The sequence below is a fragment of the Phocoena phocoena genome, chromosome 17 (assembly GCF_963924675.1).
Source record: "Phocoena phocoena chromosome 17, mPhoPho1.1, whole genome shotgun sequence".
NCBI lineage: Eukaryota > Metazoa > Chordata > Mammalia > Artiodactyla > Phocoenidae > Phocoena > Phocoena phocoena.
In genome coordinates this window covers 44861097-44875714 of record NC_089235.1, presented here as the reverse complement: position 1 = coordinate 44875714, position 14618 = coordinate 44861097, and the positions used below count along the sequence as shown (strand labels likewise).

Here is a 14618-nt window from a genome sequence, read left to right as displayed (position 1 = left end):
GCACACATAAGAATGATACCTAAGCCAGACTTCAGGAGTCAAGGAAGACTCAGTCCTTTAGGATGAATAGAAGCCCAACAAAGGGGAAAAGAGGAGGAGGGTGGAGTATAGAGAGGGCACAGAGCACATACTGTGAAAGTCCTGTGAGAGAGTGCCTGGCATGTGTGAGAAACCGAAAGAGTGTGAATTAGGAAGAAAATATAGTTGAACATAGAACTTTAATGAATGCCTTCCTTTAAGCGGGGGATATGGAGGAAGAGGAATCAATAAAGGAGCCTAAGTATGGAAATAGGCAGCAAATCAGGAGAAAGTGTTGAAGGCAGAGGAGAGAGTCAACAGTGTTAAAGCTGCGTAAGGGAACTTCCCTGGTGGCGCAGTGGTTAAGAATCTGCCTGCCAATGCGGGGGACACAGGTTCGAGCCCTGGTCCAGGAAGATCCCACATGCCGTGGAGCAACTAAGCCCGTGCACCACAACTACCGAGCCTGCGCTCTAGAGCCCATGAGCCACAACTACTGAGCCCACGTACCACAACTACTGAAGCCTGCATGCTCTAGGGCCCGTGTGCCACAACTACTGAGCCCATGTACTGCAACTGCTGAAGCCCCATGCCTAGAGCCTGTGCTCCGCAACGGGAAGCCACCGCGGTGAGAAGCCCATGCACCTCAACAAAGAGTAGCCCCTGCTCACCACAACTAGAGAAGGCCTGTGCGCAGCAACGAAGACCCAACGCAGCCAAGAATTAAAAACAAAACAAAGCAAAAAAATGCTGCCTAAGGAATCAAGTAGGATGAAGATTAAGGAGAGAAACCATTGAATTGGCAATTACATGGTTCTTAGTAATCTGAGACATTAGCTTCTTTGGTATGAGCACCAGATTGCAATAGATTGAGAAATGATAGAAAAGTGAGTATGAAGATTTGTTGGGAAGGGAAAGAGAGAAAGGGTGATAGTTTGTGGACAAAATGGTGACAATTAGAATAGGAGAGATTCTTTGTTAGAACACCTTTGAAGCATTAGAAAGGAGATGAAATCAAAGGAAAGGTAGACTGAGGGCGTAATTGGTGTTGTATGGTGCTGGGGAAATGGAGTCAACAGCACGCATGAATCATTTAGCCTTGGGAAGGAGAATTTTGAAACATCAGAGAAAGAGAAAGATTTAGAAGAAAACTCTTGAGGGGACAGTTGAGGGTATCCATACCAGTGGTTTCTCCCAGTTGTGTGGAAGATAAAGTCCACAGAATGTGGAGAAGCCTAAGGGTACAGTTGGGAGCTCTAAGGAGCATGGCAAAGTTTAGAAATAAACAAAATCTTGCCAAGTTTTGTGGTCACAGCTGAGGTAGGGTTTTTTTTGTTTGTTTTTTTGTCATTGTTGTTTGTTTTTATTTTGAAGAGTATTTATAATTGAACCAACTATCATAGCTTTTATTGGGAGCTTGAGTATAGAATTGGAAAATGAACGAATGATTAAGGTGACCCAGAATTTGGCCTCAACAAGTCAGAAGATCGAGGTGGGAGGAATTAAGAATGTTTTAAAAGTGTAGTTGAAATGATGGGCAGTTTTCAGTCCAAATTGTGTAAGAAAGTAAGACAAAGTAGGTGGTGCATGATTTATTTAGAGGACAGGAAGAAACCGCAGATTGTACTGAAAGTAAAGCAAAGCTTGGTGAGAGGTACAAAAAGATGAAGAGTAATGGTCAGAGCAAGAAAGCTGTGCTATTAATATAGTCAATGGTAAAGTGAAGTGAAGGTCATTCTGAAGAAAATCATAAAGCAAAATTCCAGAAGGTATGATAGAGTATATAAATGGCATCTAGGGTCTCATAGGACTGTGGATAGCAGTAGATTTTAAAAGACATGAGGAGTGAAGGCAAGACTGGGAGTGGAAAGGAAAGGAGTAGATTTGGGTGTCCACCAGAAGCTGACAGTCACTTCTATCACTGTTATTCTAGTCACCATTTCAGCCTCTTTTGTACATTACCCTCTTCACTGTTACGCTTTTAAATCGAAGGAATCACCTTGATGTCTGTACAAAGAGTTTGGTATGTGGCACACCAAGTCTCCTTAAACTACAGTTCTGAATGTAGCTGACTCAGTGATAAAACAGTTGCTTTATTTTGCCATTAGAGGATATTCCTGCCCCAATAAAACCTGACTACTGATTTTTTTTTCTTTTCTTTTTTCTTTTTGCTAAATAGGAACTGATTTTAACTGAAGTGATTTGGGGGGTCAGATTTACTTTCCTTTGGCGTAAATTTGAAATTACTGAAACAAATTCTAGAGACATTTTTTAATGTTGTTAATTTGATCATGTTAGTTTTTAGTTTCTTAATTTACCTTAGTATAGACATTAATTAGTGCACTTTTTAAAACTTCCAGTTTAGAAAATGTTTAAGAATAGATTTTTGTTTGTTTGTTTGTTTGTTTGTTTTTTGCGATACAGGGGCCTCTCACTGCTGTGGCCTCTCCCGTTGCGGAGCACAGGCTCCGGACGTGCAGGCTCAGCGGCCATGGCTCACGGACCCAGCCACTCCGCAGCATGTGGGATCTTCCCGGACCGGGGCACGAACCCGTGTCCCCTGCATTGGCGGACTCTCAACCACTGCGCCACCAGGGAAGCCCTAAGAATAGATTTTAATCTGATACAATCTTAGCTTGTTAAACAGGTTAAATTTAGGTCATTCTTCTAAATAACTCCCAAGGTTAGGAAAAATTGCCATGTGTTTCTGAAGTAAATTTCATTTAAAATATTTTAGAATCATTTGGTAAGAGTATGGTTCACTTTAGACTATTAAATCCAGCAGTCTGTGTACCTACATTTTAGGGAAGGGAGTTTCCAGACTGCAGATTATCTAATTAAATAGAACATCTAGAATGTCTTTTAAATATGCCCCTTCTTCCGTATTTCACAACCCTTAGGAAGAAAGAGATGTTCTTTGCTGCTCTTCAGGACTCATCTTTTAATAGCTTCAAAAATTTTGGAGTTGGGGCTTCCCTGGTGGCGCAGTGGTTGAGAGTCCGCCTGCCGATGCAGCGGACACGGGTTCATGCCCCGGTCCGGGAAGATCCCACATGTCGCGGAGCGGCTGGGCCTGTGAGCCATGGCCGCTGAGCCTGTGCGTCCGGAGCGGCTCCACAATGGGAGAGGCCACAACAGTGAGAGGCCCGCGTACCGCAAAAAAAGAAAAAAAAATTTTGGAGTTGGCTCCATCTGCTCATTTCCTCCCTCCTTAACCTCATTCATGTTATCTAAAGACCTTTTCAGTTCTCTTTATCTTCCTAGAAAATTTCAATACATGACTCATGAAATTTCTCCCTACTTTTTCTTTTTTATCACCTTGAAGCTTTTTCAGTACCCAAACTAATAATCCTTATAACATATGTACTAGAGTGTTTCTTAATTTACCCAATTCTAATGTCTTTTATCTCCATTTCTCCTGAGTTAACTATAGGGATGGCCATATACCAGAATTCAACATAATTTGGAACTACTCCAGCTTAAAATTTTTGAACTCTGAAATTTCCCTTTCAGATCGTAATTTCAGATTAGGCCACTATCTTCCATTCATTCATTTAGCAGATATTTATTGAGTGCCTATTATACACTGAACTTTATAGTCCTCTCTTTTAACTATGCTACATGGGCTTCTCCTTTATCTTCACTTCTAGTTGTTTGATACTCTGCCCTGCTTGTTATTGTATTACTACCCTGATTCTAACCTCATGTGCTTTTCTACCTATAACGGACCTCATGGTTGGTCATTTCAACTGCACTTGAAATCTGAACCGTCAATTCTGACTTCTTTTCCTTAGGCTCTTTTACGATTTCTTCTGACCTTATTCATTATTATTATATTTTACAATCAATATGTATTGATATTTCCCTACATATTTATGCTTTATATTGTTCTATATTCCATCCTGCTTTTGTCTAGGGCCTCCCTTTAATTAATTAATTAATTTAGTGTAGGTCTGCTGGTGATGAATTCTGGTTTTGTTTATTGACTTATGACATCTTTATTTCCTTTTTATTTTAGAAGGGTATTTTTTTTTTTTTTTTACCAGGTATAGAAGTATAGGTTAGCAGTTATTTTCTTTGGTCCCTTTAAAGATTCAAGGCAAGAGTCTATATCAGGTCCACCCCTGCTCTTAGAATGTTTTGAGAGCCTGGGGTGTTTATAGGGGCTTCCCTACTGGCAGATCATGAACTATAATCCTTGTCCTCTCAGCGCTGAGAAACGTCCAAATACTCCAATTATAGGTAATTATAAGGACTTTGGCTGTTATTCTGTGTGAGGTGGGAAGTCACTGGAAAGTTTGAATGGAGGAGTGATACACAAAATAATTTCTCTGTTTGCTGTGGTTTAAAAAAAGGAAGACCATGAAGAAGCAAAGAAGAACCTGAGAAGACCAGTTAGGAAGCTATTGCAAAAATACAAACGAGATGAGGGTGGCCTTTAATTTTTTGTCTGGCTATTAAAATAACTTCCAAACTGCCTCAAATCTTGATCTACTCAAACCGTTTTTCCTGTATGATGCCACAGTGATTTATTTCTAAAATTCATATCTAAAGACGTCACTCCTCAGAGATTCCCCATTTTATATCTTTAGGTAAAAATTCAAATTCCTTACCAAAGGAAAACAGATCATATCCATGCTGTGGAGCCTTCCTCCCTTTATATCCTCCTCTCTTATTCTACCTCTTTCCTTTAGCCAGTGTTCTCTACTTGGAGCCTAGACGCTCTCTATAAGGTTATAAAACCCCCTTAGGCCTCCATGCCTTGGGCCATGTTTTCCTTCTTCTTGGACTGTCCTTCTCATCAACTCCCCTATCTTGTCTGACTTACTCCAACTCATCTTTAAAGATTCAGATTAAAGACTAGCAAGGAGCTTACCTTTCTCTTGCAAGAGTTTCTGAACCTTTTCCTTCCCCATTCCAAGAAAAAATGAGTCTTTTCTGTGTATTCAGTACAAATCAATAAACATTTATAACATCTACTCTTTACCAAAACAGTTTTTAGGAGTTGGAGAATCAGAGAGGACTAAACTGCAGTATTTGCCCTCAAGATCCTTGTTCTAGAAGAGAAGACACATGATACAGGATTGCATTATAGTGTGATAAGTGTAGTAGTAAAAAGCATGATCTTGGGAGGAGGGTATGAATGAAGGGCTCCTAGAAGAGGAGAAATCTATATCGGTTTTTAAGAATAAATCAGGGCTTATGAGGCAGACAAGGTGCATGGGGTAGGGCATATATACAAGATTGAAGGAACAATGTGTGCAATGGTATAGAATGGCAAACATCAAGGTTTAGGGAATTACAGAAAAATGCGTATCTGAGTGTAAAGTTTAAAAGGTGATTAATGGAGGTGAGCTTAAAAAGAAAGGCAATTATTGAAGATCTTATTTTCAATGCATACCTTTATTGTAGTACTTATCATACTGTGTTGTAGCCACTGGTTTTTTTCTCTTTGTCACACCAAATGGCTCCTTCAGGGCAGGCATTCATTAATCTTTACATACATAGCACCTATCCAAGTGTCTAAGCTGTAGTGGATACATGGTAAATGCTTATGTTATTAATGTGAACCCTTTAAAACTTTTAAAAGATTATTTTACATAAGACTGTTATTTGGTATTTGGTACAAATATCTTTCTATCTATCTACCTATCTATCTTATCGCCTGGGTCGAATCTAGGCATTATCAGTTCCAGAGTCTAAGTATAAAAATAAAATTGAAATAAAATGCAATTAATTAGAGATTCTTTTTTTTAGATAACTATTTATTTTGATATAGTGATGTAAATAGAACAGAATGAAGAAAAAATTATGATAGAGATCAGACAATCTTTAAAACGGAGGAAGGAGTGTGTCGCTTTTGGGAGAAATCACCAATAGTCTTTCTTTATTTAATTTTTATTTTTAACAGCTTTATTGAGGTTTAATTTACATGCCATAAAATTCATTAATTTTAAGTATGAAACAATAACAAAAGCTTCAGTTAAATGTGATGTGCAGGGCATGACATATCCAGTATGTAACATTTTAAAAATTAAATGTTATTAACTTGCTTCTCAGATTTAAATAGCTGTTATTGAGTGACAAGACAAATGAGTAGAATGGAATAGACATTTATCCAGCTTTGTCTAGGAAGCTAGAAGTTCCATGTACAACTTTCCATTCACTCTTATTTCCTTCTTGTATCTCTTCCACAGCATTGGACACCAGATGGAGACATTTAAGAACTCTGGAACTCAGCTGGGTAGGGGAGGTAGTCTGTTGGGTCTCTAGACTGATAGTCAGTTTTCAGCCCTGGTGAATTCTTGCCTCTTTTTCCCAAAAAGGCATTACAAACCACTTTGGAAAGTAACACAAATGTGTTAGAAATGTCATGAACATAAGGAAAGGAGACGTATAACCTGGAATCAATCGTAATGATACATAGTAGTAATCTGAGAAAAAATAGAATACCCAAATCACGTACACTTATACAAGATCCAGTGACTAGTTGACTAATAACCAATCAAGAAATAGGAAAAGAAAATGAAAAGCAAAGGCTTTGCATAAACACATTGCTTTGTCTTAAGTAATTTCACACATCTTTTCAAGAAAAAAAATCACTTGAGCTTATTTGCTTCTCTTAACTTTTTAAAAATGGCTTTGCTGAGGAATCTACTAACCATTATGGTTTCTTCTAATATCCTCTCCTTTCTCCCCCTTCTCCCCTAGTATCTTTTTGCCACATACATTGCTCCTTCAGCCACTCTTGACATTGGACTCCAACAGGAAAAGAAAAAAGAAATTTACGTGAAAATACAGCCGCCATTTGAAGACCTTTTTGACACAGCAGAAGAATATATCCTTCTCCTCCTTCTTGAGCCTTGGACAAAGATGGTAAAATCAGACCAAGTTGCTTACAGAAAGGTATCGTGGCACTGATGAATTGTGTGTGAACGATTCAGGTTTACTCCAAAACTGACGATGGGCAACATTGTTAACTCGCAAGAGAGAAAAGCTGGAAAAGATTTCGTGTGGGCCGGGGACTCAGAGTTAAGATTTGGGCAGACACAAAATTGGGGCAGGGAAAGTATTTATTAACTTAGTTTTTGCCAGTTTCCCTGTTGTGTCCTAACAAAAGGCTAAAATTGATGTCATTTTTAAGTCTGTCTACAAATATGTCAGCAGAGAAAAATCTGAGTTTTGGTTTCCTGTGAACCAATAAAATATGCCGCCATTTGATAATATACTGGCTTTGTCACTTCTTGCCATTTCTTAGCAGTGGCTTTAATTTTGATTAATGGAAGGAGGCTGTTTATTTTTATTCTGGATGAATTACAGTAAATATTACACCCATGGAAAATATAAACGTTTCATATATACTGTGGAAAGCACATTCTCTGACTTAAAGCACCCTCAGATGTTCATCAGGTCAGACTGCTTGATTTGATAAAAGTGTCAACACATCTTTTTTCATTCCAAAAGAGGTCATTTTAAGTCTCAGGGCTTGAATATTTTCACTATTCTTATTGATGGGCGGAGGAAATTTCTTTAAATGTTTATTTTGAATCACAAATTAAAACCATTTGTGGGTATTTTTAATATTAAGTTAATGCATGTACCCTGTACATGAGGTCATTTCAGGTGGATCCCTGCTGTCTCTGTATTGCGCTTCTTCATTCAGATCTCCTGAACAACTTCTTGGTCATGTCTTCTCGCAGAAAGGATGGGTGAGGTAATTAAGATGAAATTAATACCAAGCACCTCGGATAGAGCCACCTTATTGGATAGTGACCAACACAACCCCACGGCTTACTAAATTCATTGACCAAACTAATGAATTTTTCAGTCCTGATTTCTTTTTGTCCTGAAAAATTAACACTTGTATCCTTTCTACTACAAAAATACATATTTTACACTAGGAAAATTGAGATATTATATGAAATTAAAAAAAAAATATCTCCAGGGACTTCCCTGGTGGTCCAGTGGTTAAGACACCGTGCTCCCAATGCAGGGGGCCCAGGTTCGATCCTGTCAGGGAACTAGATCCTGCATGCCGCAATGAAGATCCCACACGCCGCAGTGAAGATCCCACACGTGACAGCAGAGATCCTGTGTGCCACAACTAAGACCTGACGAAGCCAAATAAATATTTTTTTAAGAAAAGAAAAATTCTCTCCAGTCATTATTTTATTATTTTTTAAACTAATTAAATTTTTTTTGGCCACGCCTCACAGCTTGCGGGATCTGTTACCCAACCAGGGATCGAACCCATGCCCTCCACAGTGAAATCGCAGAGTCCTAAGCACTGGACAGCCAGGGAAGTCCCCAGTCATGATTTTAAATACAGTATATGGTATAGAGGAAAATGGATATAAGATACGGTCCTAGGATGACAAAACAAATTCAGAATTATAACTAACTTCCCTAAACCAAGAAGTTTTAGCATTAGCAGTGATTCTTAAGAAATGCCTGGGACAAATTATACACTCTTTTTAATAAGAGGAAAAATTAATTTCTCTTAATTCTATAAACTTCTTAAGTTCAGCCCAGAGGACTTCTCTAAAAGTCCAGCTGACTGGATTATGTAGACTCTTTCCCAAAAAGGATAAACAAGAAGATTTAACCAAAATTAATTATTAAATACAGGAGTTCTCAGTCAGCTAAACTGATCTTTCTCAATAGAGAAATGGAAAATGATCTTGTTCTCCTGACTGTATGAAGCAGCGCAATACACACTCTGAAGGCTAAGTCCTACTGTGAGGTTTAATTTGATGATTGACTCTCCCCTCTCTTGCTATAGCAATAAAACCTTTGCTCACAGACTGATAACAATAGTGTCCAATCAGTTTTTTGTTCTACTGTGGATTATTTGGTCCCTAAAGCTAAGAGTGCCTATCTTCATGACTATTATCCAGTTATAAAGAATAGAAGATGGAAAAGTGATCCACCCAACATGTTTGCACTGTCTGCTAGTTCACATGGGGTGTCCAGAAAGGAGGAATGATCTTTGGTGGCGTTATATCATTACATAGAAATGTATACCTTTTTTAACATTTGAAGCCTGACTTTGCTGTAGCTAATGTTTTGTTTTTTGGGTTTTTTTTTAACATATTTATTGGAGTATAATTGCTATACAATGGTGTGTTAGTTTCTGCTTTATAATAAAGTGAATCAGTTATACATATATATATGTTCCCATATCTCTTCCCTCTTGCGTCTCCCTCCCTCCCACCCTCCCTATCCCACCCCTCTAGGTGGTCACAAAGCACCGAGCTGATCTCCCTGTGCTATGTGGCTGCTTCCCACTAGCTATCTATTTTACGTTTGGTAGTGTATATATGTCCATGCCACTCTCTCACTTTGTCACAGCTTACCCTTCCCTATCCCCATATCCTGAAGTCCATTCACTAGTACGTCTGTGTCTTTATTCCCGTCTTACCCCTAGGTTCTTCATGACCTATTTTTTTTTCTTAGATTCTATATGTGTTAGCATATGGTATTTGTTTTTCTCTTTCTGACTTACTTCACTCTGAATGACAGACTCTAGGTCCATCCACCTCACTATAGATATCTCAATTTCGTTTCTTTTTATGGCTGAGTAATATTCCATTGTATATATGTGCCACATCTTCTTTATCCATTCATCTGATGATGGACACTTAGGTTACTTCCATGTCCTGGCTATTGTAAATAGTGCTGCAATGAACATTTTGGTACATGACTCTTTTTTGAATTATGGTTTTCTCAGGGTATATGCCCAGTAGTGGGATTACTGGGTCATATGGTAGTTCTATTTTTAGATTTCTAAGGAACCTTCATACTGTTCTCTATAGTGGCTCTATCAGTTTACATTCCCACCAACAGTGCAAGAGTGTTCCCTTTTCTCCACACCCTCTCCAGCATTTATTTTTTCTAGATTTTTTTTTCTTTGAGGTATGCGGGCCTCTCACTGTTGTGGCCTCTCCTGTTGCAGAGCACAGGCTCCAGACATGCAGGCTCAGCGGCCATGGCTCACGGGCCTAGCCGCTCCACGGCATGTGGGATCTTCCCGGACCGGGGCACGAACCCGTGTCCCCTGCATCAGCAGGCAGACTGTCAACCACTGTGCCACCAGGGAAGCCCTGTTTCTAGATTTTTTGATGATGGCCATTCTGACCGGTGTCAGATGATATCTCATTATAGTTTTGATTTGCATTTCTCTAATGATTAATGATGTTGAGCATTGTTTCATGTGTTTGTTGGCAATCTGTTTATCTTCTTTGGAGAATTGTCTGTTTAGGTCTTCTGCTCATTTTTGGATTGGGTTCTTTGTTTTTTTTGTTATTGAGCTGCATGAGCTGCTTATAAATTTTGGAGATTAATCCGTTGTCAGTTGCTTCATTTGCAAATACTTTCTCCCATTCTGAGGGTTTTCTTTTGGTCTTGATTATGGTTTCCTTTGCTGTGCAAAAGCTTTTAAGTTTCATTAGGTCCCATTTGTTTTTCTGTTTTGTTTTGTTTGTATTTCCATTTCTCTAGGAGGTGGGTCAAAAAGGATCTTGCTATGATTTATGTCATAGAGTGTTCTGCCTATGTTTTCCTCTAAGAGTTTATAGTCTCTGGCCTTACATTTAGGTCTTTAATCCATTTTGAGTTTATTTTTGTGTATGGTGTTAGGGAGTGTTCTAATTTCATACTTTTACATGTACCTGTCCAGTTTTCCCAGCACCACTTATTGAAGAGGCTGTCTTTTCTCCACTGTATATTTTTGCCTCCATTATCAAAGATAAGGTGACGATATGTGCATGGGTTTATCCCTAGGCTTTCTATCCTTTTCCATTGATCTGTATTTCTGTTTTTGCGCCAGTACCATACTGTCTTGATTACTGTAGCTTTGTAATATAGTCTGAAGTCAGGGAGCCTGATTCCTCCAGCTCCATTTTTCATTCTCAGGATTGCTTTGGCTATTCGGGGTCTTTTGTGTTTCCATACAAATTGTGAAATTTTTTGTTCTAGTTCTGTGAAAAATGCCATTGGTAGTTTGATAGGGATTGCATTGAATCTGTGGATTACTTTGGGTAGTAGAGTCATTTTCACAATGTTGATTCTTCCAATCCAAGAACATGGTATATCTCTCCATCTATTTGTATCATCTTTAATTTCTTTCATCAGTGTCTTATAATTTTCTGCATACAGGTCTTTTGTCTCCCTAGGTAGGTTTATTCCTAGATATTTTATTCTTTTTGTTGCCATGGTAAATGGGAGTGTTCTCTTAATTTCACTTTCAGATTTTTCATCATTAGTATATAGGAATGCCAGAGATTTCTGTGCATTAATATTGTATCCTGCTACTTTACCAAATTCATTAATTAGCTCTAGTAGTTTTCTGGTAGCATCTTTAGGATTCTCTATGTATAGTATCATGTCATCTGCAAACAGTGACAGCTTTATTTCTTCTTTTCCGATTTGGATTCTTTTTATTTCTTTTTCTTCTCTGATTGCTGTGGCTAAAACTTGCAAAACTTTGTTGAATAATAGTGGTGAGAGTGGGCAACCGTGTCTTGTTCCTGATCTTAGAGGAAATGGTTTCACCTTTGAGGATGATGTTGGCTGTGGGTTTTTCATATATGACCTTTATTATGTTGAGGAAAGTTCCCTCTATGCCTACCTTCTGCAGGGTTTTCATCATAAATGGGTGTTGAATTTTGTCGAAAGCTTTCTCTGCATCTATTGAGATTGTCCTATGGGTTTTATCCGTCAGTTTGTTAATATGGTGTATCACAGTGATTGATTTGTGTATATTGAAGAATCCTTGAATTCCTGGGAGAAACCCCACTTGATCATAGTGTATGATCCTTTTAATGTGCTGTTGGATTCTGTTTGCTATTATTTTGTTGAGGATTTTTCCATCTACGTCCATCAGTGATATTGGCCTGTAGTTTTCTCTCTTTGTGAAATCTTTGTCTGGTTTTGGTATCAGGGTGATGGTGGCCTTGTAGAATGAGTTTGGGAGTGTTCCTCCCTCTGCTATATTTTGGAAGAGTTTGAGAAGGATAGGTGTCAGCTCTTCTCTAAATGTTTGATAGAATTCGCCTGTGAAGCCATCGGGTCCTGGGCTTTTGTTTGTTGGAATATTTTTAATCACAGTTTCAATTTCAGTGCTTGTGATCGGTCTGTTCATATTTAATATTTCTTCCTCGTTCTGTCTCGGCAAGGTTGTGCATTTCTAAGAATTTTTCCATTTCTTCCAGGTTGTCCATTTTATTGGCATATAATTGCTTGTAGTAATCTCTCATGATCCTTTGTATTTCTGCAGTGTCAGTTGTTACTTCTCCTTTTTCATTTCTAATTCTGTTGATTTGAGTCTTCTCCCTTTTTTTCTTGATGAGTCTGGCTAATGGTTTATCAATTTTGTTTATCTTCTCACAGAACCAGCTTTTAATTTTATTGATCTTTGCTGTTGTTTCCTTCATTTCTTTTTCATTTATTTCTGATCTAATCTTTATGATCTCTTTCCTTCTGCTCAGTACCACCAAACCAGCTTTACAACAAATGCTAAAGAAACTTCTCTAGGCAAGAAACACAAGAGAAGGAAAAGACCTACAATAAGAAACCCAAAACAATTAAGAAAATAGGAATAGGAACATACATATCGATAATTACCTTAAATGTAAATGGATTGGGCTTCCCTAGTAGTGCAGTGGTTGAGAGTCTGCCTGCTGATGTGGGGGACACGGGTTCGTGCCTCCGTCCGGGAAGATCCCACATGCCGCAGAGCGGCTAGGCCCGTGAGCCATGGCCGCTGAGCCTGCACGTCCGGAGCCTGTGCTCCACAGCGGGAGAGGCCACAACAGTGAAAGGCCCGCGTACTGCAAAAGAAAAAAAAAAAAAAGTAAATGGATTAAATGCTCCCACCAAAAGTCATAGACTAGCTGAATGGATACAAGAACAAGACCCATATATATGCTGTCTACAAGAGACCCACTTCAGACCTAGGGGCCCATACAGACTGAAAATGAGGGGATGGAAAACGATATTCCATGCCAGTGGAAATCAAAAGAAAGCTGGAGTAGCAATTCTCATATCAGACAAAATAGACTTTAAAATAAAGACTATTACAAGAGACAAAGTAGGATACTACATAATGATGAAGGGATCGATCCAAGAAGAAGGTATAACAATTATAAATATTTATGCACCCAACATAGGAGCGCCTGAATACATAAGGCAAATACTAACAACCACAAAAGGTGAAATTGACAGTAACAATCATAATCATAATAGGGGACTTTAACACCCCACTTCACCCATGGACAGATCATCCAAAATGAAGATAAATAAGGAAACACAAACTTTAAATGATACATTAAACAAGATAGACTTCATTGATATTTATAGGACATTCCATCCAAAAACAACAGAACACACATTTTTCTCAAGTGCTCATGGAGCATTCTCCAGGATAGATTGTATCTTGGGTCACAAATCAAGCCTTGGTAAATTTAAGAAAATTGAAATTTTATCAAGTATCTTTTCCGACCACAATGCTGTGAGACTAGATATCAATTACAGGAAAAGATCTGTAAAAAATACAAACACATGGAGGCTAAACAATACACTACTTAATAACCAAGAGATTACTGAAGAAATCAAAGAGGAACTCAAAAAATACCTAGAAACAAATGACAATGAAAACATGACGACCCAAAACCTACAGGATGCAGCAAAAGCAGTTCTAAGAGGGAAGTTTATAGCAATGCAGTCCTACCTTAAGAAACAGGAAACATCTCAAATAAACAACCTAACCTTGCACCTATAGCAATTGTAGCTAATGATTTTTGTTTGTTTGTTTTTTGGGGTACGCAGGCCTCTCACTGTTGTGGCCTCTCCCGTTGCGGAGCACAGGCTCTGGACGCACAGGCTCATTGGCCATGGCTCACGGGCCCAGCCGCTCCGCGGCATGTGGAATCTTCCCAGACCAGGCCACGATCCCGTGTCTCCTGCATCGGCAGGCGGACTCTCAACCACTGCGCCACCTGGGAAGCCCTGTAGCTAATGTTTTTCACTATGTGGGTCTTCTTGCTTCTGCCTCCAAACTAAATTACTTTATTGGCAAGTGTATTTGTTTTTTTAGCCCACTGTTTTTGGCAAATTGTGCATGCTTTCCCTACTTTTTCATAATGCACATTCTTCTGATGTTACAAACTTTATTATTGTGTTATTATAGGTGGAGCTGGTGGAGGAAACTCGACAGCTAAATTCCACGTACTTCAGAAAGCTACAGGCTTTGCATAAAGAGACAGTTTCCAAGAAAGCTGAGGTAAGAAACTCTCTACTTAGAAAAACAAAGATTTTAACCTAGAAAGGATTATCACTGCATATATTGGGGGGGAGCAGGGGGGAGTAGGAATCATATATTGAGGAAATCATATATTGATAAAGTAGGGGTCAGGCAGTTTCATTTTCTGCTGCTTCTTTGCCCAACATGCTGCATTTGACAGGTATCACATTTTTCGACACATTTAACAAAAAAGCCAGAAAAATAAAGCAGTTGAAGTAGCATAGGGAGCCAAGATACACGTTTGCCTTAGCTAAGAGCCTTCAAGCCACATTATATTCCTTTGAATGTTACTGGTTAT

The 14618-nt window shown here is 38.7% G+C and overlaps 1 protein-coding gene across 1 annotated transcript in view; it reads left to right on the top strand.

The window, feature by feature from the left end:
* RGS22 (regulator of G protein signaling 22) overlaps nucleotides 1–14618 on the top strand; it is a 170976-nt gene that overhangs the window by 100169 nt on the left and 56189 nt on the right. The window contains exons 15-16 of the mRNA XM_065895144.1: nucleotides 6730–6924; nucleotides 14207–14299. Of these exons, the coding sequence (XP_065751216.1) occupies nucleotides 6730–6924; nucleotides 14207–14299 (288 nt within the window). The remainder of the gene's footprint in view (nucleotides 1–6729; nucleotides 6925–14206; nucleotides 14300–14618) is intronic.